The sequence below is a fragment of the Staurois parvus genome, unplaced genomic scaffold (assembly GCF_062004578.1).
Source record: "Staurois parvus isolate SC_StPar_1 unplaced genomic scaffold, SC_StPar_1.0 ptg000721l, whole genome shotgun sequence".
Lineage (NCBI taxonomy): Eukaryota > Metazoa > Chordata > Amphibia > Anura > Ranidae > Staurois > Staurois parvus.
The window spans coordinates 137,607-163,287 of NW_028318517.1; the positions used below are offsets into that span (position 1 = coordinate 137,607).

The following is a 25,681-nucleotide window of genomic DNA, read 5'->3' on the forward strand; positions in this document are numbered from 1 at the left end:
ATATCATATACAGCCCACCATACAGAGTGCAGAGGGGGGCTGTAGTGTGCCCCCCCTCCTGATCCATACCAGCCCACATGTCCACAACATGGGGGTCACCTTGAAATAAAGATATATAGTATTGCGCTCACAACCTTCCAATCTATATATATAGACAAATGAAAAAATGTATAAGATATACATAAATAACTAAATGAGTGAATATATAAAAATCAACTCACATAAACGGAATAGTGAAAAAATACTAAAAGTAAAATGATAAAATAATATTATATGATAATAATGTCCCACAAAAAAACATATAAGTGACTTTGTGCTGAAAAATCTTCTATATCTTTTAAATAGGTGACTGCTTGTGCCTCCTCCCTCAAGTGAAGATGTGCGCTCACCTCATAGATAGCCTGCAATTAGGCTATTAAAGCTTGCGGTTCACCTCCTTGGAACCTACTTGTTTAGGAACTGATGTTGATAAGATAACCATTAAATGCGACATGTGCTGTAGAAAAGTATCCTCTCACTGGGTGCCACTCAGCTGTCTTCTTATTTCCATGTGGTTCTCCATAAACAAGAAAATTCTGACATGGTGCTTTATCGTTTTAAAAGCTTTTAATGTGAAGCTGACAGGTGGCTCTCACATAAATCATATAGTGGTAGTACAGCTGATTCAGACCTCCGCTGGCTGTTGGAGCTGTGCGTTCGTGATCCGATGACCGGACCGACTCCCTCCGAGTGACGTGAACAGTCCCACCCCTTACCAGGATTCCCCCTGGATTCCCCCAGGTATAGCACCTTGTCTGGTGGCTGTGGGGATCTGTGGGTGGGGGTCATATTGGATTCTGGAAACCCCCTTTAATAACAGGGGGCCCCCATATACCGTGCCCCCATGTGAATGAGTATGGGGTATATAGTACCCGACAATAGCACCAGCCCAATGACAGCTCCCTAAACTGTCATCATCTACATAAGTGAAGGGACAGGGATGGTGGGACCTTATTACCCAAATGTGACCATATTTGGTCAGTGATGTCACTGCTTTCCCCGCCCCCTTCCTTACATGGCAGGGATTCCCAATGACATCACTGATTCCTGGGGGTGTGGCCGCTGTACCCATCCATGTCTTCCTCAGGCACCAGTGACAGCGGGAAGCTGTTATATATAGAAGTGGTAGAAATGTCTCTTCTATATGTGATGATCGGCTCCTGCAAAACACGGGACCGGAACAGGCAAAGTTTGGTTTGTACTGTCGTCTCATCCCTACTCTCCGACAACTAAACCCAGAGATCATCCCAAGTGGTCATTGTATTTGTCCCTTACATTGGTGACCAATGGGAGAAGGACCCCCTTATATCAGTGGTCAGTGTAGTGGTCCCTTACATTAGTGACCAATGGGAGAAGGACCCCTTATATCAGTGGTCAGTGTAGTGGTCCCTTACATTGGTGACCAATGGGAGAAGGACCCCCTTATATCAGTGGTCAGTGTACTGGTCCCTTACATTGGTGACCAATGGGAGAAGGACCCCTTATATCAGTGGTCAGTGTAGTGGTCCCTTACATTGGTGACCAATGGGAGAAGGACCCCCTTATATCAGTGGTCCGTGTAGCGGTCCCTTACATTGGTGACCAATGGGAGAAGGACCCCCTTATATCAGTGGTCAGTGTAGCGGTCCCTTACATTGGTGACCAATGGGAGAAGGACCCCCTTATATCAGTGGTCCGTGTAGCGGTCCCTTACATTGGTGACCAATGGGAGAAGGACCCCCTTATATCAGTGGTCAGTGTACTGGTCCCTTACATTGGTGACCAATGGGAGAAGAACCCCCTTATATCAGTGGTCAGTGTACTGGTCCCTTACATTGGTGACCAATGGGAGAAAGACCCCCTTATATCAGTGGTCAGTGTACTGGTCCCTTACATTGGTGACCAATGGGAGAAGGACCCCATTATATCAGTGGTCAGTGTAGTGGTCCCTTACATTTGTGGCCAATGGGAGGAGGACCCCATTATATCAGTGGTCAGTGTACTGGTCCCTTACATTTGTGAACAATGGGAGAAGGATCCCCTTATATCAGTGGTCAGTGTAGCGGTCCCTTACATTGGTGACCAATGGGAGAAGGACCCCCTTATATCAGTGGTCCGTGTAGCGGTCCCTTACATTGGTGACCAATGGGAGAAGGACCCCCTTATATCAGTGGTCAGTGTACTGGTCCCTTACATTGGTGACCAATGGAAGAAGGAACCCCTTTTATCAGTGGTCAGTGTAGTGGTCCCTTAAATTTTGTGACCAATTGGAAGATTCCCTTTTATCAGTGGTCAATGTAGTGGCCCCTTACATTTTGTTACCAATTGGAGAAGGATTCCCCTTTTATCAGTGGTCAGTGTAGTGGTCCCTTACATTTTGTGACCAATTGGGGAAGGATTCCCTTTTATCAGTGGTCAGTGTAGTGGCCCCTTACAAAAGACTAGAAGGTCTAAAAAAAAACTAAATGTGAATGAATCACCAGGACCAGATGGCTTGCACCTGAGAGTCCTCAAAGAATGTAGCCAGGTCATTGACAGACAGTCATTCCACATATTTAGGAAAGCTTACTGACCGGAATGGTGGCAGCAGATTGGTGAATATCTAACGTGGTTCCAGTATTCCAGAAAGGGCCGAGATACATATCTGGAAGCTCCAAGCCAGTCAGCCTAACATCAATAGTTTGTAAACTATTGGAGGGATGATAAGGGACCATACCCAAGAATTTGCTGATGAACATAGTATCATTAGTAGTACCCAGCATGGATTTATGGGAAAAGATCGTTCTTGTCAGACCAACCTATTAACAATCTATGAGGAGGTGAGCTGTGATCTGGATAAAGGAACCCCCGAGGATGTAGAAGCAACGAGGATTGTGTCACTTCCAGAGTCACTCAGATGTAAACAAGCCATTTCCAGCTTGTGAAAGCATCAGAATGAACTGATCTTGGTTTGATTGGATGTTTTTAAGGTCAGATTGGGATCTGGGGTCCAATAGACTGCAGATGTCTCAGTAAAGAGAACCTGTCTGATAGCAATAAAAGTAATAAATAAATTGGGACAGTGTAAAAATAGAAAAAAAATTAAAAGAAAAAAATGAAAGCACCCCCCTCCCTTGTTTGCACACAAAGGCTAACACATACGGAATTCCACCACACATTGTAAACGGTGTTCTCACCACACGTGTCTCCACACAGGTATGGCTGGAAATGTCAGAGTGAGAGCGATAATTCCGGCATCAGACCTCCTGTGTAACTCTACACTGGTAACCTGAGTGACACCTATGGGGGGTATTTAGGCCCTGTAGTTTGGCGCCGTTCCACTGGCGTTTGCAATTTTAAAGCGTGACATGTTAGGTATCTATTTACTCGGCATAACATCATCTTTTACCCCCAAAACGGTATTATATTGTGTTTGCTGCACTAACATTAGGTAAAGTTTCCTTTCTAAAAAATGTGCATTAAAGAAAATCTGCAGAAATACGGAGCGACAAATATTGTACCAGCAACCATGTTACTCTCCAGGGTCTCTGCTTATATATAATATTTGGGGGCTCTCAGTCATTTCCCAGCAAATAATGACTTTTACATGTCGGAATGTCAGAATTGGCCGGGTAGGGAAGTATTAATAATAAATACAATAAATAATCGTCTCCTGACATTTAGGAGTCTATTAATAAATGGAACAACAACTCCCCCAGGTAGAAGTGCCGGTACAGTCCATTCCTTCTGTGTGAATGGGGTGGGGGGACCAATGGTAGGAGGCTCTTTGCTGAGCTGCTTGAAGGGTTTCCATCCATTTCACATGGAAAAAACCACATTTGTCTATTGGATGGTGAGAATTCCTAGGATACTTAGCGCCATCTAAAGGCCAAATGCAGAATTTACCATTTTAAATCAATGGCTGGTTTCATAGCGCTGGTTTAATCCCCTGATGCAGAGCGCACGCAAATTAGTGACCTCTCACACCAGACCTGGGATTTTTTCTGTGTGTCCACTAATTTGTGTACCTGTCTTTGTGCTGGGAGCACACTGCATGGCGCACTCCCAGCACAAAGACCGGGGTGTCAGTGAGAGCCCCGGGTCCTGGAACTCTCAATTCTGGGTCACATGATCGCTGTGACAGCCCCTGATTGGCTATCACAGTGATCAGTCACTATGAAGCCCACCCCCTTGTTTTCTCTCTTTGAATAGAAGAGAGATACATTGTATCATTATATATGTTACACATTGTGTAAAATACCGTATTGTCTTGATATTTTATTAACTTGTATTGGTGAGAAAAGCTCAAAATAGAAAGTCCTTCCAACTCTTGCATAAACTCAAAAATTGATTTAATAATAATTGCATAAAATTAGAAATAAAATATTGGAATACAGAATGTTTAAATAATGTCCAAAAATATAGTTCTGTTCTTGAGATAAATATTATATGTAATTGTGTATGTGTGTGGTGTGAATAAGTAGGCTCTCTTAGCCTTGCTTCCAAAAAAAGTGTGTGTCCAAAAGTCTTTGTTCTGCTCTAAAAAAGGAGCAATTCAGCCCCCACCATCTCCTAAAAGTGGGCTGGTATTCTCTTGTAGTCCCACAATGATAAATGACAACAGATGTATTAGTCTTCTTCCCTCCCCTCAGAGTCTGAGTGAAACTTTAGCTTACAGAGATGGGGGAGGGATAGCTAGACTAATTACTACCACATGTTGCTAGAATGTAGAGAAAAAACCCAAGATATATATATATATATATATATATATATATATATATATATATATATATATACATCTCCACATATATATATATATTCACAGACTATATAAAGTCTATTTATCTTACTTTTCCCAATCTAGAACAAATAGAAATATAACAACTCAATTATCCTATTAAGATCCAACTCATCCATACTTATGTTAGTACTGTTAATAAGCAGATATTAGATATTAGGTTAAGGAAAGCTTCTAACATTTCCCTCAAAATGATTGATTTATCAGATCTTAATCATTTTCCTTGTCTTAATCCATTTATACACATTCTAGTCACTTTCGTATCCATTCATGCGTTTTTAGATCTTAAGATAACTGATCTGAACATATATTCAACTTGATTCTATAATGGGAAAATGAATTATTTGATAAACCTTTTGTATTGTATCACATAAAAATATTTTTACCCTTATTATTTTCCTTTCCTTTCCCTAAATAATTTATCCCCTTAATAAATGTAACATTATAGCACAATACTTTTAAGTATGTATGTCACTTAAAAAATAGATGTTTCATATTTTCCCTCCAAAATATATGTGTAGCACACAGTTCTATAATCCATACATCTTTTCAAATTACCTTATCAACATTTAACCATAACATATGTTTCCTAACTTCAATTCATTCATGTTATCAAATGTTTTTTTTTTAAATATACATATAACAATGTATTCTGAGATACCACTTGCTACTTGTCTGGACGTGCCTTGGTCTATCACCACGGCTTATCCTCTTGGACATTTAACCCATGTTTTGCCGTTGACTGTCTTCATACACACCACGTCTTAAGCTATATGTCTATCTTTCTAGCATGACTCATTCAACATGAAGTGAGCCATTTATCCACAAGTATACACTCTACTTCCCCATTTTATCTTACCCAAAGCCCTCCCCTCCCCCCCTTTTTTTCTCTTCTTTCTTTCTCTCCTTCCCCTTCCTTTCTATCCTATACACTTACCTTTCCCACTATTAGAGATGAGCGAATCGAACTAGGCGAACCGGAATTCGAGTCGAATTTCAGGAAATATTCGATTCGTGTCGAAACCGAAATTTTGCCTACTTCGGGTGCGCGAATCGAACATTTCCCGATCAGCCGGCAAAAGTGTCCCTGCAGTGAGCTCCGCTATTTCTGACAGTTCTCTGACAGAAGGAACACATGTTTAGCGGTTGAAACATTGTATCTATTAGTTTCCATTTAGGATACAGATTTTTCAACCGCTGTACATGTGAAGAAGCTGTGAGAGAACTGTCAGAAATAGAGGAACTCTGCACATACACTTTTTGCCGGCATGGAATTATTCTTCTTTTCATCCTACTTCTTCTTCTTCATCCTCATCCTCTTCTTCTGAGGATGAGGATGAAGAAGAAGAAGTAGGATGAAAATAAGAATAATTCCAAGCCGGCAAAAAGTGTATGTGCAGAGTTCCTCTATTCTGCAGATACACTTAGAGGAGCTCTGCAGATACACTTAGAGGAGCTCTGCACATACACTTTTTGCCGGCTTGGAATTAATCTTATTTTCATCCTACTTCTTCTTCTTCTTCTTCATCCTCAGAAGAAGAAGAGGATGAGGATGAAGAAGAAGTAGGATGAAAATAAGAATATTTCCAAGCCGGAAAAAAGTGTATGTGCAGAGCTCCTCTAAGTGTATCTGCAGAGCTCCTCTAAGTGTATCTGCAGAATAGAGGAACTCTGCACATACACTTTTTGCCGGAAACCGCTGTATGGAGTGAATGTCCCAGAACTGTCAGAAATAGACTATTTCTGACAGTTCTGGGACATTCACTCCATACAGCTGTTTCAACCGCTGTATGGAGGGAATGTCATAGAACTGTCAGAAATAGACTATTAATGACAGTTCTGGGACTGTCCTTCAATGCAGCGGTTGAAACATTGTATGTATTTGTTTCTCCTTCTTCTCATCCTTCTCCTTCTTCTCATCCTTCTCCTTCTGCTCATCCTTCTCCTTCTTCTCATCCTTCTCCTTCTCCTCATCCTTCTCCTTCTTCTCATCCTTCTTCTTCTGCTTCTCCTTCTTCTCATCCTTCTCCTTCTTCTCATCCTTCTCCTCATCCTTCTCCTTCTTCTCATCCTTCTCCTTCTTCTCATCCTTCTCCTTCTTCTCATCCTTCTCCTTCTTCTCATCCTTCTTCTTCTCCTTCTTCTCATCCTTCTCCTTCTTCTCATCCTTCTTCTCATCCTTCTTCTCCTTCTCCTTCTTCTCATCCTTCTCCTTCTTCTCATCCTTCTTCTTCTCATCCTTCTCCTTCTTCTCATCCTTCTCCTTCTTCTCATCCTTCTCCTTCTCCTTCTTCTCATCCTTCTCCTTCTTCTCATCCTTCTTCTCCTTCTTCTCATCCTTCTCCTTCTCCTTCTTCTCATCCTTCTCCTTCTTCTCCTTCTTCTCATCCTTCTCCTTCTCCTTCTTCTCATCCTTCTCCTTCTTCTCATCCTTCTCCTTCTTCTCATCCTTCTCCTTCTCCTTCTTCTTCTCATCCTTCTTCTTCTCATCCTTCTTCTTCTCATCCTTCTCCTTCTTCTCATCCTTCTCCTTCTTCTCATCCTTCTCCTTCTCCTCATCCTTCTCCTTCTTCTCATCCTTCTTCTTCTCATCCTTCTCCTTATCCTTCTTCTTCTCATCCTTCTCCTTCTTCTCATCCTTCTCCTTCTTCTCATCCTTCTCCTTCTTCTCATCCTTCTCCTTCTCATCCTTCTCCTTCTTATCATCCTTCTCCTTCTTCTCATCCTTCTCCTTCTTCTCATCCTTCTTCTTCTCATCCTTCTCCTTCTTCTCATCCTTCTCCTTCTCCTTCTTCTCATCCTTCTCCTTCTCATCCTTCTCCTTCTTCTCATCCTTCTCCTTCTTCTCATCCTTCTCCTTCTTCTCATCCTTCTTCTTCTCATCCTTCTCCTTCTTCTCATCCTTCTCCTTCTTCTCATCCTTCTCCTTCTCCTTCTTCTCATCCTTCTCCTTCTCCTTCCTCATCTCCAAGGGCATTTAAATTAAAGGTACAGTGTTCTGCACTAATTTAAAGGCTCTCTGAAGCCTAGAAACCCTTTAAATAAGTCATCTTCGTAGCGGAGAAATTCGCATCGAATCGAATTTCACACTGGAATTCGCCGAATCAGCCGAATCGAATTTTTCATTTCTTCGCTCATCTCTACCCACTATACTACCCTACATACCCTTCTCTAACTAACCCCCTCTCTGTCTGTTTTCTAGTTTACACCTGTATCCAAATCCTATCATTTATATATCACAAAAAATACAGAGCATTGATCTTCAAACAGGTGTGCTATACTCCACTTAACTCAAATATCCAATCCATGGACACACGAAACATAACAGACGCAACATCATGTGCTGTTCTTACTCAACATTTCACACTCCCTGATATAGAAACCTGCTCATAGGTCAGAAGACAATCTATCTCAATGCTTATCTCCTATACTCTGTATATTTGCTGGATTGTAATATTATGTTGTCATAATATCTTACACCATTCTGATCTGTATTGCTTTTTAAGCTTTGACCCATCTGCGAAACGGGAGGCGCCATGCTGTGTTTTGTTCCGATTTGGTTCCATAACTGTATATGCACTGTTATGCCTTCTTTCTTCTAATAAAAATATTTTTTGAAAAAAAAAAAACAATGTAAAGCCTGTCTCAGTTTTTCTATATGTGCCTTAGGAAAACTTATCTCTAGCTTAATTAACAACAGATGTTCTGACTAATTAGAGTGACTCTGTTGTAACAAAAGTTTAACCCTTTCACTACTGAAAGTACATAGTGTGTGATTGTAAATGTTTGTGTGAAAACTGATCTCATCTTGATATGGTAAACAAATCATGTAAAAAATAAAATGTACACACAACAAAAACAATATATCTGATGAATAATTATTTCATCAGTAGTCAAAAGTCAATTGTTTTCTTCCTCTATGAGATGCCTTGAGATGTCTTGTCTTCTTCTTCTAGCACTCTGTAAAATTAAAATAACTTTATTGAACATAAAAAGACAACAAAAACTATGATGAGTGAAATTATATTTGCAAAGCTTCTTCCAGAATAGATTTCCTTCTTGGAAAATGTACTATCATCTGAAAGGTTTAGAAATATTTGAGTTTTCTTCTAGCAGTTACTCTTAAGTCATTTCCTGTAACAGAAATGCAGTATCATTATTTTGGCATTGATCATTTTACATTGGTTAATCCTCTTACATTAATCTATTAATATCACATATCACAATCACAAACATTTCTAGTCATGACATGGAAGACATATTTTTATTATAACATTTCTTATTGACTTGTAGTGTTCTATTTTTCCTAAAATGGCCTAAATTCTTCTACAAATGTTCTATGAATTTAAATATAACAGGATGCTACATCTCCATTATTGGTCATGATTCAAAACCTTGGTTTCAAAAACATAGAAAGGTTTTGTATCTACCCAGAGATGACAAAGGACTGCCTTTGTTCTTATCTCTATAAAATTGGAAATATGTGTAACTGTTTTTTGTGTTGACTTAATTCTTGTAGTATTGTACTGTCTTGCAGTAATACATACTGGTTTAAAACTTTCCTCAGTTCTTATGCTGAAAACATGAGGTACAAACTTCTCACCTACAGCTGTACAAACATGTGTTGGTATGTTTTCCTGAAAATGTCTTTTTGTTACATCTATCTGAATGTGTTTGGATGACAGTGTTGTGTACCATATAGGATCATTTTCTGTTGAACCATCTTCCTCTAGGAGTTTCAGTGATGAATCAGGTGTCTGTAATATGATCTTACTAGATCTCACAATGTTTTCAGTTACCTTGACTGCAAAGAAAACACTTAACAATTTTTTCATATGTGCCTCAAAGTTTTTTTCCATATTTGTCAAAGTTCTTGAGAAGAAACCTATTATTTTCTGATCACCATCTTTTAATTGTGACAAAGTTGCTGAGATTGCATTATTGGAAACATTGGTTTCTAAAACAAAAGGAATTTTACTACAAAACTCAGCAGTACTTAATGTAGTAGCATTCTGCAGATCCCTTTTCAATAGTTCAAAGGCTTCTTTCTAAGTTTGATTCCATTGATCAAACACACCATCTTTTTTGTCTCAAATGATCAAATAATGATCTAGACTTTCATGCAAAATTGGGTATAAAATCTTTACAATGATTTACTTCACTCAAAAACTGATGCAAAGCCTTGCGATTTGTTGGAATTGGATAAGCAGAAATAGTTGTAACTTTTTCTTGCAATAACGGTCTCTGTTCATGACAAATTTGCAGATGAAGGAATTCCATCTGTCTTTTCATCAACTAAACTTTCTCTGTATTCAATTTCAATCCTGATGTTTGTAACAAAGTAAATATCTCAGACAAAAGAGTGATATGTTCATTCATATTTTGTGTAGACAAGAGAAGCGTGCCTACATGCTGGACAATACATTCTGGCCTAGAGAATTCAGATAATATTTTTCCCAAACACTCATGAACAATTCCATCACTTACATCCAAGCCTGGGACTAACCTTGTGAATGTATACGTTTCTTTGTTGAAGCTAAAGACAAGTTTATATTGACAACTCTTAGCTAATGGTACTGAAAAATGGCTATTAACGATTTCCAGTACAGAGAATATTTTGGCCTTGGCATCCATATGTGACATTATGTTAAAATCAGGAATAATAGATTTGTTATTTGTGATGCATTTGTTCAATGTCCTGAAGTCAACTGATAAAGAATATGAATTATCAGCTTTGATAGGCCAAATACAATTATTCACCACTGATTGTACTTTCTTTAAAATTCCTTGCTGTAAAAACTCCTCTATAATGGAAGAAATTGGATGAATTGATTCTAATGGCAATTTGTATTGAGGTTGTCAACTTCAAAATCTGTAAACAAACCTACATCATTTTTGCTTTGACTCCAAAGATCTTTATGTGATCTAAGCAATTGTTCCAATTCAAGATTGGTTCCTGTATGTGGCCATTTATGATCTGAAGACATGTCAGCAGTTGCTGTACAAATACTTCCAACATTACAGTACATGGAAGAATCAATTAACGTTGATTTGGGCCTAGATGGATCTCTCCATAACGTTGAAGTACATAAATCAATTATCAAATTGAGTTTACTAATCACATCAATACCAAGAATGTTCTGTGCACCATGACAATATCAGATGTTTATGTTAGTTTTCAGAAATCCTGGAATCTCAAAAGTCACATTAGAAACTTTCCTCGCAACTAAACTACATTTTCCACTAAAATCAAGAAAATTGCATTTTGGAGAATTGGCATTTACAGGTAATTTGGTTCAGCTCCTGTACCTACTAAAAACATTATGTTCCTGCCATTCAATACACCCTGTACATATGGCCTTCCACTTTCATCCAATAAAATTGAAGCAACATATTCTAACGGTAAAGGAGAAGAATCTCGATTTGATCCTGACTCTAATTTTGGAAATGGCAATAAACAATTCCTATTAATGACAACAGCACTGTGTACCATATTGTTCAAGCTGTTGTTGACACTCAGTGAACTGATCTCTTTGACTTCTGAGGCATAAGGCAACTCAGACTATTGTTGGAACATGGAGGAGCAGATTGTTCAGAAATTGTATTTTCATTTTCTAATTCCAAAGTGTTTCTTTGTAAATCTAATATATATATTGAACACAATCTCTTTTCAAATGACTAAATCATTTACAACAGAAACAAATGGTATTTCCGGTCTGCTCTGAGACTCTAGGTCTGCCTGTGACATGTTCATCACCATAATTGGGTGTGGCCAAGCACGTGGTCTCTCTCTGATCTCCATTTTGAATAGCTACACTTTCCATCTTCTGATTGTTTAGTTTAATTTGTCTGCTAACTGTATCTATAACTTTGGCTGCTTGATCTAAATCATTTTTTCCGGCAGCAAATAAGAGATGCTGGATATAGATACTTAACTTTTTTAACAAAAGCTTTTATCATAGCAGAACTCTCATTGGCCAAATTAAATATCATTTTGTATACTTTGGAAAATCTATTTTTACAATCAAAAGGATCATCACTGATTGTAGCTCTTAAGGAGTCTAAGATTTCCAGGGAAGGAGTTTCCTCCCCAGTTGTACATAGCAATAACTGACGCAATCGGTCTGATGCATTGTAATGAATTTCCACATCATCCTCATTAATATATGGGGTTTTGGTGAATCGATGTGCCATAAAGCTGGGAAACCATAATCTGAAGAAAACATTTCTTTGCTCCTCATTCAGGCAAAATTATTGCCCAATATTTCAAAAACCTCTGTATTATGAAAAGCATCCGCTTTCATGTCATAGGCTGGCATATCCTTCAAACTTTTCATGAGCTGATCAAGGATCTTAAGATTAAGTTCTGCAGCTTTATCCATTAATTTTCTCTTAAGCATTGCTTCATGATCCTGCAGATCATCTTCTATAAACTGGATGTATAGTATTAAAGATTTTTGTCTGCCTTGCCTCTGGCTAGTATTTACACAAATTCTTTTTATATCTGTCACGGTGTGACAGATGTCCTGCTCCCCCTTGGCTCACCTTCATCCCCCCTCCACCTTTCATCTTGTCGCGGTCCTTTGAAGCCGGGCTGAGCAGGATAAGAGGTGTGACTATTGTCACCCCTGTCACTTATATTCCCCCATCCGGCTCGGCCGGAGGGAGGAAGATAGTTTCCCACAGTGAGGTTCACACCTGTCCGTGAACCTCCCGCAGGGATGTTCTGGGCCACGGCAGTCAGCCTGATGCCGCACGGCCCTGGCATCTGCAGCGCGGGCACGAAAGTTCCTGCGCTTGCAGATACCGGCAGACAAAGGCCGCGCTCTCGAGAGCGCGGCCCATGTCAAGGGGGGCATGCCTCATTGCTGGGCGACAAGGCATGCCACCCATGGTTGCCAGGATGACCAAGGAGCATCCTGCATCGGCATAAGAAGGCCGATGCTGGGCTCCCTGGTTGTTCGTTCTGCTGCACAGCCTCTGAGAGGTCTCCACTGTGACAAGACTCTCACGGCCACTCTGCAAGGGCCTGATACTGGGCGAATTAACCCCCGCTGCCACTCTGCAATAACCAGGGATGTGGGGGAGAATTACCACCCACTGTCCCCTGGCTGTCATCTGCTGTGAACCCGGGCATCCCTGCCGGAGCCGTGAGTTTATGCACCCGTTTTATTCCCCTGAACTGTTCCTGTACTCTATCCCCATTTCCCTGCTTGGATTATAAACTGTTGTAGAGACTCTAACTTTGCCCCTGGGGCCGGATTACAACTGTTTTGATCCCTCTCCTTGCTACTTCCCCATACCGGGAACTGCCACGCTCCCTGCAGACCCCAACTGAGTGACTGTCATTTGCTTTAATAAAGCTTTGTGTGTTTGCCATCTGCTTTGTGTGTTCTGTCCTGCCTACCCTCCATCACAATATCATTCTGTAGTTCAGAAAGCTGAATGTCTTTCGTTTGAATTGCACTTTGCAGGTTAACTGTTTGCTCAAAGTCTGGCAATTAGCATATACACTGTTATCTTGCTCTGACTTATTCTTTACACAAGCAGCAATCCTAGGAACCTCCAAAATCATGGCGTTAAAAACATTAACTAACTTCATTACATTTCTAACTTGTTTGCTCAGTTTCTTAAAGGAAAACCTAGATTTTTCTATGTTAATATTATCCTGTAAGCACTCATTATACATGTACCGCCAAAGTTCATCATCTTTAACACATTTAGACAGATTTTGGAATTCTAATTTACTCTCTCTAGATAATTCATCAATACAATCCATTACTTACCGATTAAGAAGGTCTTTCTTCATGTAACGTTCCTTTTCTCTCTTGGTGGGAAATTACATCACCAAGGAACAGCGTTTTCTTGCATCTGCACAAAATTCTCACCAATTCTGATTCTAGGCTGATTTCGATTATGCCAAAGGGTCATCTGCTGAAGGCTTTTATTTCTCCCGAAAGCTCGACTTCATATTTTGCTGACCTTGCAGCAATCTTCTCTCTCATCAAGGTGAAGGAAAAAAAAGTAAAAAACGATCGATATTCGGAAAAAATCAAACTGGTCTGACGCGCCACTGTAAAATACCGGATTGTCTCGATGTTTTGTTAACTTGTATTGATGAGAAAAGTCCAAAATAGAAAGTCCTTCCAACTCTTGCATAAACTCAAAAATGTATTTAATAATAATATTGCATACAATTAGAAATAAAATATTGGAATACAAAATGTTTAGATAATGTCCAAAAAATATAGTTATGTTCTTGAGATAAAAATTGTATGTAAAATTGTTTGTGTGAATCTGTAGGCTCCTTAGCCCAGCTTCTAAAAAGTGTGCCACCAAAAAGTCTTTGTTCTGCTCTATAAAGGAGCAATTCAGCCCCCAACTTCTCCTAAAAGTTGGCTGGTTTTCCTCTCTGGTTCTTATAGTCCCACAATAATATCTGGTGACAGATGTATAGAACAAACCTTCAGTCTTCTCCCCTCCCCTAGGAGAGAAGCTGAAAATGAATCCTTGGGACCTCTAATCAAAACTTCACTGATATTCCATCAGTCAGGGGGGATGGGATGTGTTACACATACTGTATATACTATATATATATATAATTTCCTAAAAATAGTCTTAATATAAAAGTTATATCATATATAAATATCCTAATCAAGAAATATTACAGTATAAAATGTGTATGCTTAACATGTATCAAGAAGATTCTTACAAATCTTTATTAGTGAAACTTTAGCTTTTACCCACAGAGATGGGGGAGGAAAGTTAGCTAACCAATCCATGACTAATTACTACCACGTTACTATACTAGAATGTAGAGAAAAGATCCAACACATTCATACATATGTTAGTAATGTCAATAAGCAGATATTAGGTTATATCTAACAGGAACATTTCCCTCATTCAGGACAGGAAAGTGGCTTCTCCCCCGTGTGAGACCTCTGATGTGTGTAAAGACTGGACTTCTCCGAAAAACATTTCCCGCAGTCAAGACAGGAAAATTGCTTTTCAACCACATGAGACTTCTGATGTCTGACGAGTTTTGATTTCTCTACAAAACATTTCCCACACTCAGGACAGGAATATGGCTTCTCTCCTGTGTGCAATTTTTGATGATTATAAAGATTGGGCTTCTTTGAAAAACATTTCCCGCACTCAGAACAGAAATACGGCTTCTCCCCCGTGTGAGATCTCTGATGTGTGTACAGACTGGACTTATCTGAAAAACATTTCCTGCACTCAGAACAGGAATATGGCTTCTCCCCCGTGTGAGATCTCTGATGCCTGGAAAGATGGGACTTCACTGAAAAACATTTTCCACACTCAGGACACAAATATGGCTTTTCTCCCGTGTGAGATCTCTGATGTTTCTGAAGACTGGCCTTCACTGAAAAACATTTCCCACACTCAGGACAAGAATACGGCTTCTCCCCCGTGTGAGATCTCTGATGTGTTTGAAAGTTGGACTTTTGCAAAAAACATTTCCCACATTCAGGACAGGAATACAGATTCTCCCCCGTGTGAGATCTCTGATGTTTGTGAAGACTGGACTTCACTGAAAAACATTTCCCGCACTCAGGACAGGAATACGGCTTTTCCCCCGTGTGACATATTTTATGCACATTAAGATTGTACTTAGAACAGAAACCCTTCCCGCACTCAGGACAGCAGAAGCTCTTCCCTGTTGGAAGGCCGGCCCGGTCCCGCATAGTCCGAGGTTCCTCAGGATACGAGGAATCCGATGGTCCATCTACACTGGGTGGTGTCGGATGGACATTGGAGGGAGCCGGGTTTTCTCCTGGACTATACTGTGTGATGTCCTCATCTTCTACTTTCCAGTCTGGAGACAAAGTGAGACAATCCTCGGAGGTTTTCCTCATCTCCCGGCCATGGACTAAAATACAAAGACAAAGAGGATTACTAGACAGGAGCTGATTGGTTCCCCCAAACCAGGACTCCGCCCACATCTGGCAGCTGGGTCTCGGAGGAGCTTACAATTCCACCCTCAAGGGAACTAGGAAATGGCTCCTCTGATCTCCTACCAGGTCATTTCTTTATTCATGGACCTTAGTCAGAGAGTGAGGAAACAACCAGAACTGTCTTTTATAGGAGGGACAGTGATGAGGGGATTATAGGACGAGGGTCCCCACCCCCTCTATCACTCATCGCCATCTTCCCAACACAAGAAGTACTGCACTTCCTTATTTAGTCCATGATTTAGTCATGAAGAACAGCGGGGCTGAGCCCCACCAGAGGTCAGAGAGTGAGGATGGGGGGAGAACAACCAAGATGAAGACTGGACTGATCCTGAAGACCACCATCATTGGGGTATTGACTCCTCCCTCATTATCACTTTCTGTTTAAGGGTCCAAAGTTGGAGGATGTTATCACATTATTATCACCATGTAAATGTCTGTGCTCCAATCACATCATCCGATATAAAATGTCCAGCTGGGAGGAAATGGGTGTAAAATAATTAAGACTTATGTAATGTACAACTTATCATATAGGATACAAAAGTTAGGACTATACAGTATTAGTTTTCTTCTATATTTATCTGGTGATCTAGCCGGGGTGCCGGCCATTACAAGTAATCACTGACAGACAGCACGGCTGCATTACATTGCAGCTCTGCTATCTGTCAGTTCCAAACACACTGAACCTGACTTTATCTCTAGGGATCAGTGTGTTCCTGTGAAGTACACCCCCCGCCCACTAGTAAAACACTCCCCTCACACAGTTAACCCTTTCATTACCTAAAAAATGTTAACCCCTTCCTCCCCAGTGCCATTAGTACAGGGTCAGTGGGTTATTTTTGCACTGATCACTGTATTGGTGTCACTGGGGATGTCAGTTACCCCATGTCAGTTCCCCCCGTGTCAAAATGTCTGCCGCAGTCCCGCCATAAGTCGCTGATCACTGTCATAAATCGCTGATCACCGCTAAAAGTCGCTGATCGCCGCCATTATTAGTAATTAGTATAATTTTTAAAAAAATCCCAGTATCTTTCCCGCCATTTGTAAACGCTATAACTTTCATGTAAACCAAATAATTTACACGTATTGGGATTATTTTTAAGCAAAGACATGTCACAGAATACATATTGGTAGAAATTTATGACTAAATTTGATTTTTACATTTTTTTTTACTGGACATGTTTTATAGCAAAAAGTCCAAAATATTGTTTTTTTTTCTCAAAATTGTCACTTTCTTTATAGCGCAAAAAATAAAAAAAACGCACAGGTGATTAAATACCACCGAAAGAAAGCTCAATTTGTGGGAAAAAAAGGATGTAAATTTCATTTATGTACCGCATTGCATGACCGCGCAATTGTCTGTTAAACTAGCGCAGCGCTGTATAGCAAAAAAATGGTGTAAATTGCAGTATCTATCCCAGCGTTTTTCAACCACTGTGCCGCGGCACACTAGTGTGCCGTGAGATATTGTCTGGTGTGCCGTGGGAAAAATTGCAATTTGATCCGTAACATGTGGCCTCGGCTCACAAATAGACCAATCATTAGAACAGCAATGGGCAAACTACGGCCCGCGGGCCGTATACGGCCCGGCGGACCTTTTAATCTGGCCCGCGGAGTGTGATACTGTCAGGATGATCTGTCCCCCTCGACGTATCTGCGCATGTGCCGGAGATCGCCGATCGGCTGCTAATGCCTGAAACTGGCACATGCGCATATACGTCGAGGGGGACAGATCCTCATAGGAGACAGATTTTCATGCTACACCGGAACGGAGAGAGGAACGCGCGGAGCAAAGGTAAGTGAATTGACACAGGGGGGGCTTGGGGACTTAATATGGGGGATGAATTACTATGGGGGATGAATTACTATAGGGGGGATGAATTACTATAGGGGGGATGAATTACTATATGGGGGATGAATTACTATATGGGGGATGAATTACTATGGGGGATGAATTACTATATGGGGGATGAATTACTATGGGGGATAAATTACTATATGGGGGATGAATTACTATATGGTCAATATAGGCACAGAGGTAAATTTTTTTAACATTTTCTAATGGTGGTGTGCCTCGTGATTTTTTTCATGAAAAAAGTGTGCCTTTGCACAAAAAAGGTTGAAAAACACTGATCTATCCCATAGTTTGTAGACTCTATAACTATCACACAAAGCAATCAATATACACTTATTAGGATTTTTTTTACCAAAAACATGGAGCAGAATACATTTTGGCCTAAATTTATAACTAACTTTATAGTTTACTATATATTTATTATAGCTGAAAGTAAAAAAAATGTTTTTTCTTCAAAATGTTTGGTCTTTTTTTATATATATAGTGTGAAAAATAAAAAGCGCACAGGTGATCAAATACCACCGAAAGAAAGCTCTACTTGTGTGAAAAAAAGGACGTAAATTTCATTTGGGTGCAGCATTGCATGACCGCGCAAATATCAGTTGAATTAGTGAAGCGCTGAGTAGCAAAAAGAGGCGTGGTCATTAAGGGGGCAAATCCTCAGGAGGGCAAGTGGTTGGTGAAATCTCATCCTATGTCCAGTGATAGCAGTGACATCTACTGGCCACAGTGAGACATCACAAGACAACCTAAACTTAGGGAGAAACCAAGTGAAGAACTATACAATCAGCCTGAGCCAAGTACAGCCCAGCCACAAACTAAACCCACATAGTACCTCTATTCAGGACAAGGGGGGCCACACTAATAAATAGTGTAAGGATCACATCAAATTGGTGTTTAGTAATCAGAGATCACTTACAGGGGTTGTAACCCTCAGACATGGAATATGAACAAAGCATATCCCTCTATAGTGTGTACTTGTCTCACTCCAGAGCAATAAGAGTCATTTCTGTCTGCTGTCTCCTTCCTCTGCGATCAGCATGAATCACTTCTGACAAGTCTTCCTAACACCAAGAGAAAAAAAAGATGACAGGGGAGGAGCTCCAGTACACAGCCTGTGATTGACAGCCTCAGCTCTGTTCCTGTGTGAAGGAAGTGTGTCCCTTCCCATCAATCATCTCTCAGAGCTCACTTCACTGAGCTCTGAAGAGAGTGACTTCAGCTCTCTGACCCCTTTTTTCTGACTTCTCAGACAAGCTGTAAATATTCTAGACTTTGAACAAATATAGAGAAGAAAGTGCTACAGATAAACAGGTACAACGTAGGAGGATTTGTTTTATCTCTGTGTATCACCTGAGGCCAGTCACTTCTCTGGGTATATGGAGGGTTTACAACCACTTTAAATGTTTACTGTAGACAAGTTGCAGAGATCCCACACCGCTGCCTCCCATCTCCTGAGACTGCACTCAGTGACTTGGGTCTGAGACACTACAGACATATCCCTCCACCCGGCACAGCCAGCAGACCACAGAGCAAGGAACCCTGGGAGAAATGATCGGTCATGGGGAGGAGAACCAAATCCCATGTCCCAGGAGCCTAGGTCTAGTAATGCTGCCAGCTGAACCCCAGAACCTCCATAAATCCAGTCTAGATACATAAATTGTGTCTGCAGCACAGAGAAGGAAGATTATCCGAGAGAAATCCAGGAATACAGGACGGGGAACACAGCTCAGGAAAGTGACCAGGGGATTACAGGCTGATATCACCCAGTCCCCGCCCTACTCTGGACCAATCAGTGAGCAGTATGGGTGGAGGAATGGATTTAGTGTTCATGACCCACCTGTGCTGATCTCTGTAGGAGTGTCCTCCTCTATAAATGTCCCCGTTATTCCATCCTCCTCCATAGACTGCTGATCATCCCTCACATACGCCTCTTCTTCTTCTGCTTTCACCTCAACTTTAGGATCTCTCAGGTTTCCACTCTGAATATATAATAAAATGCCATCAATGGTAACAATGCAGATAATGTACAGATCCTAATGATACTATCAGTGATTGTTCCTCATCTACCTGATGATGGTGAGGGATGGTGTGACCTTCTTGTGTGGAATCCCGGGAATACAGAGGACGGGGACATCTCTCTGGTGGGTTCCCATGACTGGATCCATCTGTAGGAAACACACACACTGACTGAATCCATTGTTTCTATGTGTTTATCAGATGATGGGGGATCTAGGTGGATCCTCCGTACTGCTCTCTCCTTTACAATAAAGTCTCCTCTTACCCGGTGATGTGAGGGGCGGCTGATTGTCCATCATGACGTCCTTGTAGAGATCCTTGTGTCCTTCTAAATACTCCCACTCCTCCATGGAGAAATAGACAGTGACACCCTGACACCTTATAGGAACCTGACACACACAATGATACAGTCACCATCCAGACACATCCCTTGTCTGTTACTGGAGAATGTCCCAGAATTCCCGGCACCGCTCACCTCTCCTGTCAGCAGCTCCATCATCTTCTTGGTGACTTCTAGAATCTTCTGCATGTTGTGTCTCGCAGGGTTTAGGGAGTCACATGGAGGCACTGTGATGGTCATATGATCACCTGACGTCAGAAGAGCAAATCTCTGTATTGAGGAACCAATAAGAATATCATGTTAGACTCCCAGAATCCTCCTCACCTCTCCGGTCAGGTCTGTGTGATGTCATGTGAGCTCCCAGAATCCTCCTCACCTCTCCGGTCAGGTCTGTGTGATGTCATGTGAGCTCCCAGAATCCTCCTCACCCCTCCTGTCAGGTCTGTTTGTAGGAATTGTGCACACAGAGACGGACACGGCCCCCCATTTTGTTAAGAATTTTCTATGTTATACAATTTCTAACTCTCAAAGCAGGCTACCCCCTCCATCTTGTAGATCTCTCTTCCCCCTCCCTCGCTGTGGGGTGACATGTGGCCTGAGTGATGAGAAGGGTCACAGGCGGCCAAAACACAGCAGGAAGCTCCGAGCTATAAAACCTCATGAGCTGCGTGCATAGCTGTCTAAGAAACTGTGCAATCTGGCACATCGTAAAAGTATAAACAGAGTCTCTCACTGAACTTCAAAAGACCTTCCAAGGGGTTGTAAAAACAGACTTACTTTTAAAAGCTCACTTTTCATATAAGTTGATATCTTCACGTAGGACATAACTACCTAAACATGGAGCCTATATTCAGAAGGCTCAGTTTGAGACCATTCTCCTGGTATGTGACACCCCTTAGCTGACATACAGAGAAAAACAGAAAAGTATATCTCTTGAACCATTCAAGTGCATATTTCATGTTTCATCTCTAACCATTCCGCAGATGCGGCTGAGTATTAATATACTAGTGACCAGGCCGGCAAATGTACCTAGGAAAAGTTATGAGCCAAAATATTAGCTAGGAGAGATTCTGGTTGTAACTTAGGTCTCCACCCAACACCCCTCCCCAAAAGGAGACCATTGGTTACTACTCCAAAGAGACACCCTGCTGGGATTTGCTAGAAAAAGGCTGTTATGCTTGGAGTGTGGGTGAGAGAAGAGTCTCCTGCTTTTAACATCGAAACTAGCAGTAGAGATAAGAAATCCTTTTTGTCTCATGAGACTTGAAGCTGCTTAACCCAAGGCTTTTTGGCTAGTACTTCTCTACCTAAACTTCTTTCTGTTGTCTCTTTGCTGTGTTATTGCTCTCTGTATATTTATATATATTGGTTACATCTTTTTTTTGTAAATATTTTTATTGCACCCTTTTGACCTTTTAGTAATAAAACTTACTTTCTGAAAGTGTTGAACTGTTTCTAAAGCTCTTTAATGCAACTTACGAATTCCTGCTGCTGAAGAGCGCTACTGTGTGTGTTTAACCCTCTGTATAACCTGCCTGCGGTTACAGTGGTATACAGATGATTATTTCAACCATCCTAGTGTTATTGCTGATATTGTCAAGTTTCCTCTTTCTCTGTACAAAAAGGAGGTGGTGGCAGTGTGAAGGGTTAATTGCGTAATTAACCTGACCCAGTGACAATTGCGCTCAGGCTGCTGGTACATCAATTTGTGGTCCAGTGAGTTGGAAAATCGTTGTGCAGGGTGCAGCTGGCCGTGGCATTGTTACGCATGTGATATTGCGGTTTTAGATTGGCTAGTCCTTCGGTCATGAGTCTGGTGAGAGGGGCAGGGATTTGACATCGCAATCGTCACACTGTGTATTATTAATAGAGATAAGAGTGATGTCATGTGACCTCCCAGAATTCTCCTCACCTCTCCGGTCAGGTCTTTGTTTTATTAATAGAGATGAGAGTGATGTCATGTGACCTCCCAGAATCCTCCTCACCTCTCCGGTCAGGTATGTGTTTTATTAAGAGATGAGTGATGTCATGTGACCTCCCAGAATCCTCCTCACCTCTCCGGTCAGGTCTTTGTTTTATTAATAGAGATGAGAGTGATGTCATGTGACCTCCCAGAATCCTCCTCACCTCTCCGGTCAGGTATGTGTTTTATTAATAGAGATGAGTGATGTCATGTGACCTCCCAGAATCCTCCTCACCTCTCCAGTCAGGTCTTTGTTTTATTAATAGAGATGAGAGTGATGTCATGTGACCTCCCAGAATTCTCCTCACCTCTCCGGTCAGGTCTGTGTTTTATTAATAGAGATAAGAGTGATGTCATGTGACCTCCCAGAATCCTCCTCACCTCTCCGGTCAGGTCTGTGTTTTATTAATAGAGATGAGAGTGATGTCATGTGACCTCCCAGAATTCTCCTCACCTCTCCGGTCAGGTCTTTGTTTTATTAATAGAGATAAGAGTGATGTCATGTGACCTCCCAGAATCCTCCTCACCTCTCCGGTCAGGTCTGTGTTTTATTAATAGAGATGAGAGTGATGTCATGTGACCTCCCAGAATTCTCCTCACCTCTCCGGTCAGGTCTTTGTTTTATTAATAGAGATGAGAGTGATGTCATGTGACCTCCCAGAATCCTCCTCACCTCTCCGGTCAGGTCTGTGTTTTATTAAGAGATAAGAGTGATGTCATGTGACCTCCCAGAATCCTCCTCACCTCTCCGGTCAGGTCTTTGTTTTATTAATAGAGATGAGAGTGATGTCATGTGACCTCCCAGAATCCTCCTCACCTCTCCGGTCAGGTCTGTGTTTTATTAAGAGATATGAGTGATGTCATGTGATCTCCCAGAATCCTCCTCACCTCTCCGGTCAGGTCTGTGTTTTATTAACCTCCCTGATGGTATTCCCGAGTGTAGCTCAGGGTAAGGTTTCAGGACCACAAGCGGTAACCCCGAGCTACACTCGGGAATACCATGTGGCGCTGCTCCGTGATCCCTCGATCTCCCACCTTGTCCTCAGCTCCCACGATGTCCCTCCTGCAGTGTCCCAAGCAATGTATTCCGGCGGATGCCGTCATCTGTTTTCTGGGTTCCATCCCCTGCGAGCGTCGGGACGTATGAGAAATTTGAAAATGGCAAAAAGTGACATTCACTAAAATCACATCGTATAACATTCCTGTATCAAACCATCTCACATACATTTTGTCCCGAGTGCTTTGTCCGGCGCCCTGACTGCATTTTTACTGTTCTTTCTGCCTGGAAACTGAGAAACGTCCATGGCGTCCAAAAAGCGTCCCTTTAGGTCAGACGCGGTTTTAGACCAGCTAGAGAACAGCGATAGTAAATCAGAACCACTTCCAGAATTGAGTGATAATGATTGGTGGGGGAAATTCCTCATCAGACACTGAAAACGATTTTGCGACTTTGCTCAGCGATGTGCGAACTTGGCGCTCTATTTCACATTTCAGTGTTTTTGGTTTGATTATATTATTGAATTACATTTATTATTATTATATTATTATTTTTTATGATTATTTATTCAATTATTATTTATGATTTTGTGTTTCAAGTTTTATCCTCCCCGGGATGTTTACTAGACTCTTGTTCGGACAGATTTCAGGGAGTTAAATCCTAAAAATTACAGGCCGACAATAAAAAAATACATATTTCCATGCAAAAAAATGTTCCGCTTTCAGCACAGAAATACTGACATAATAAGACCGCTAGGGAGGTTAATAGAGATAAGAGTGATGTCATGTGACCTCCCAGAATCCTCCTCACCTCTCCAGTCAGGTCTGTGTTTTATTAATAGAGATCAGAGTGATGTCATGGGACCTCCCAGAATCCTCCCCACCTCTCCGGTCAGGTCGGTGTTTTATTAAGAGGTACGAGTGATGTCATGTGATCTCCCAGAATCCTCCTCACCTCTCCAGTCAGGTCTGTGTTTTATTAATAGAGATGGGTGATGTCATGTGACCTCCCAGAATCCTCCTCACCTCTCCGGTCAGGTCTGTGTTTTATTAATAGAGATAAGAGTGATGTCATGTGACCTCCCAGAATCCTCCTCACCTCTCCGGTCAGGTCTGTGTGTTATTAATAGAGATAAGAGTGATGTCATGTGACCTCCCAGAATCCTCCTCACCTCTCCGGTCAGCAGGTAGATGATCTCCAGGGTGAGGTTTAGTATCTTCTCAGTCATGTGACTCCGGTCCTCCTCCATCCTCATTGGTGCCATCATGTGATCTATACAGGTCTCCTTGTAGACGGATAACTTTGGGAAATGAAAGTAAGAATGATTTGGATGGTATTGGTCACACAATAATAGGATGTGGATGTGAGGGGGGAATAGGAGGGTTGCTGGACATGTAAGATCTACTTCCCCATGCGAAGACAGTAGTCTGGACTGTTTAGTATTTGCTAAATTTTGGAGGTCCCGGGACCCTCTTGACCTGTCAAATCAGAAATCCCCTTTTCTCTGTTGGGTTTGTTTGGTCTCTGAACTGGTTTTGATGAGTTTTAGATCTGCAGACAAGGAATGATAAATCTGATCCTTCCTATGACTTGTTTGCTCTGAGGCAGTGCTGTGAGGTCAATGTCGGCTCATCATGATGTCCAGGAAGGGGAACTTACTGACTTTTGGCCGGAGTTGCTGGCTAATCAGGACAATTGGCAGACCTCCAGCTGCAAGGCTCCAATCTGTGGCAGCCTGCTGACTGACAGGAGTGATGTCACTGTCACTCTCTGCAGTAAGAGAAGAGATTGGATTGGGTAGAAGGAGGATGGTGCTGGTGGAGTAGAGAGCTGTCAGAAAGGAGCCTATTCTGTTCCCTCCAATGACAGCCTAGTGTGGGTAGAAGGAGGACAGCAGGAGGATCTGAGTATCAAGTATACTGTAGTATCCAGGACATTGTACAGAGTGGTGGTGGGTTCCTGGGGCTCTGAATTCCAGCACCGGGCACTGCCAGAGCCTGTGTCATGGGAGGTATTGGAATGTCCCCCCCCACTTACCTTTTAGTCAAAAATGCACCAAGAGTCCTCCAATAAGAACAAGTGCCCACCAAGGGGTGAAGGATTGTCCTTCTGCATTCCATTTGGTATCTTGGAATACATTATTTGACCAGTGAGATGGTAAGAAGGTGAAGGTTGTCTTCCTTTCCTGGTAGGAGTTCTGTAAGGAGGTCTGGAAAGTAAGTGCAGGTAAGAGGACAATCAGAGACCAAGAGCCCCCCTTCCTACCTCAGAGTCCCCCTGAGCCTGACAAACTTCTCTTTCCTCAGAGCCCTGCTCCCCACCAACCCTATCCTACCAGATTCCTTCAGCTACTCTACCCCCTTAAAACCCTTTAACTTCACTATCCCCTCAGGGGCCCCAAAGTCTCCAATCCACAGTAACCCCTGAGAGAACCCTCAGCTCCTCTACTTCCCTCAGACCCCTCAGTATTTCCCTCCCTCTGACACCAATGATGGAACATATTCTTCATGGCCGGCTGGGGAATGTTTTCTTCCTCCTGAGCAGCAATGTAAGGGGCTCTATGCTCCATACTCCTGACCCCGGCACTCCATCATTGTGTTGGCTGCATAGTGTAATGATTGCCCATTGGCTGCCTGTGTAGTGTCATCATTGCCCTTTGTAGGCCATGTATGGTCAGGATGGTCCTTGTCTTGTCTATTTATTGTCAGTGCTGTTTGTTTAGAGGACCATATTACT

General features: G+C 41.7%; 2 protein-coding genes across 2 annotated transcripts in view; both read right to left on the bottom strand.

Moving 5' to 3' along the window:
* Positions 1-15,685, bottom strand: part of LOC149445392 (uncharacterized) — a 50,950-nt gene extending 35,265 nt beyond the window's left edge. Inside the window, exon 1 of the mRNA XM_089653825.1 lies at positions 14,698-15,685. Coding sequence (XP_089509951.1) covers positions 14,698-15,675 — 978 coding nt within the window. The 5' untranslated portion in view covers positions 15,676-15,685. The remainder of the gene's footprint in view (positions 1-14,697) is intronic.
* A 4,231-nt stretch (positions 15,686-19,916) lies between these two features.
* LOC149445394 (uncharacterized) lies at positions 19,917-24,240 on the bottom strand. Its single transcript, XM_089653854.1, has 2 exons — positions 24,117-24,240; positions 19,917-20,255 (listed from the first exon to the last, which is right to left on the bottom strand). Exons 1-2 carry the CDS (start codon positions 24,210-24,212, stop codon positions 20,025-20,027), a joined length of 327 nt encoding a protein of 108 aa, XP_089509980.1. The 5' UTR covers positions 24,213-24,240; the 3' UTR covers positions 19,917-20,024.
* Positions 24,241-25,681: the final 1,441 nt, after the last annotated feature.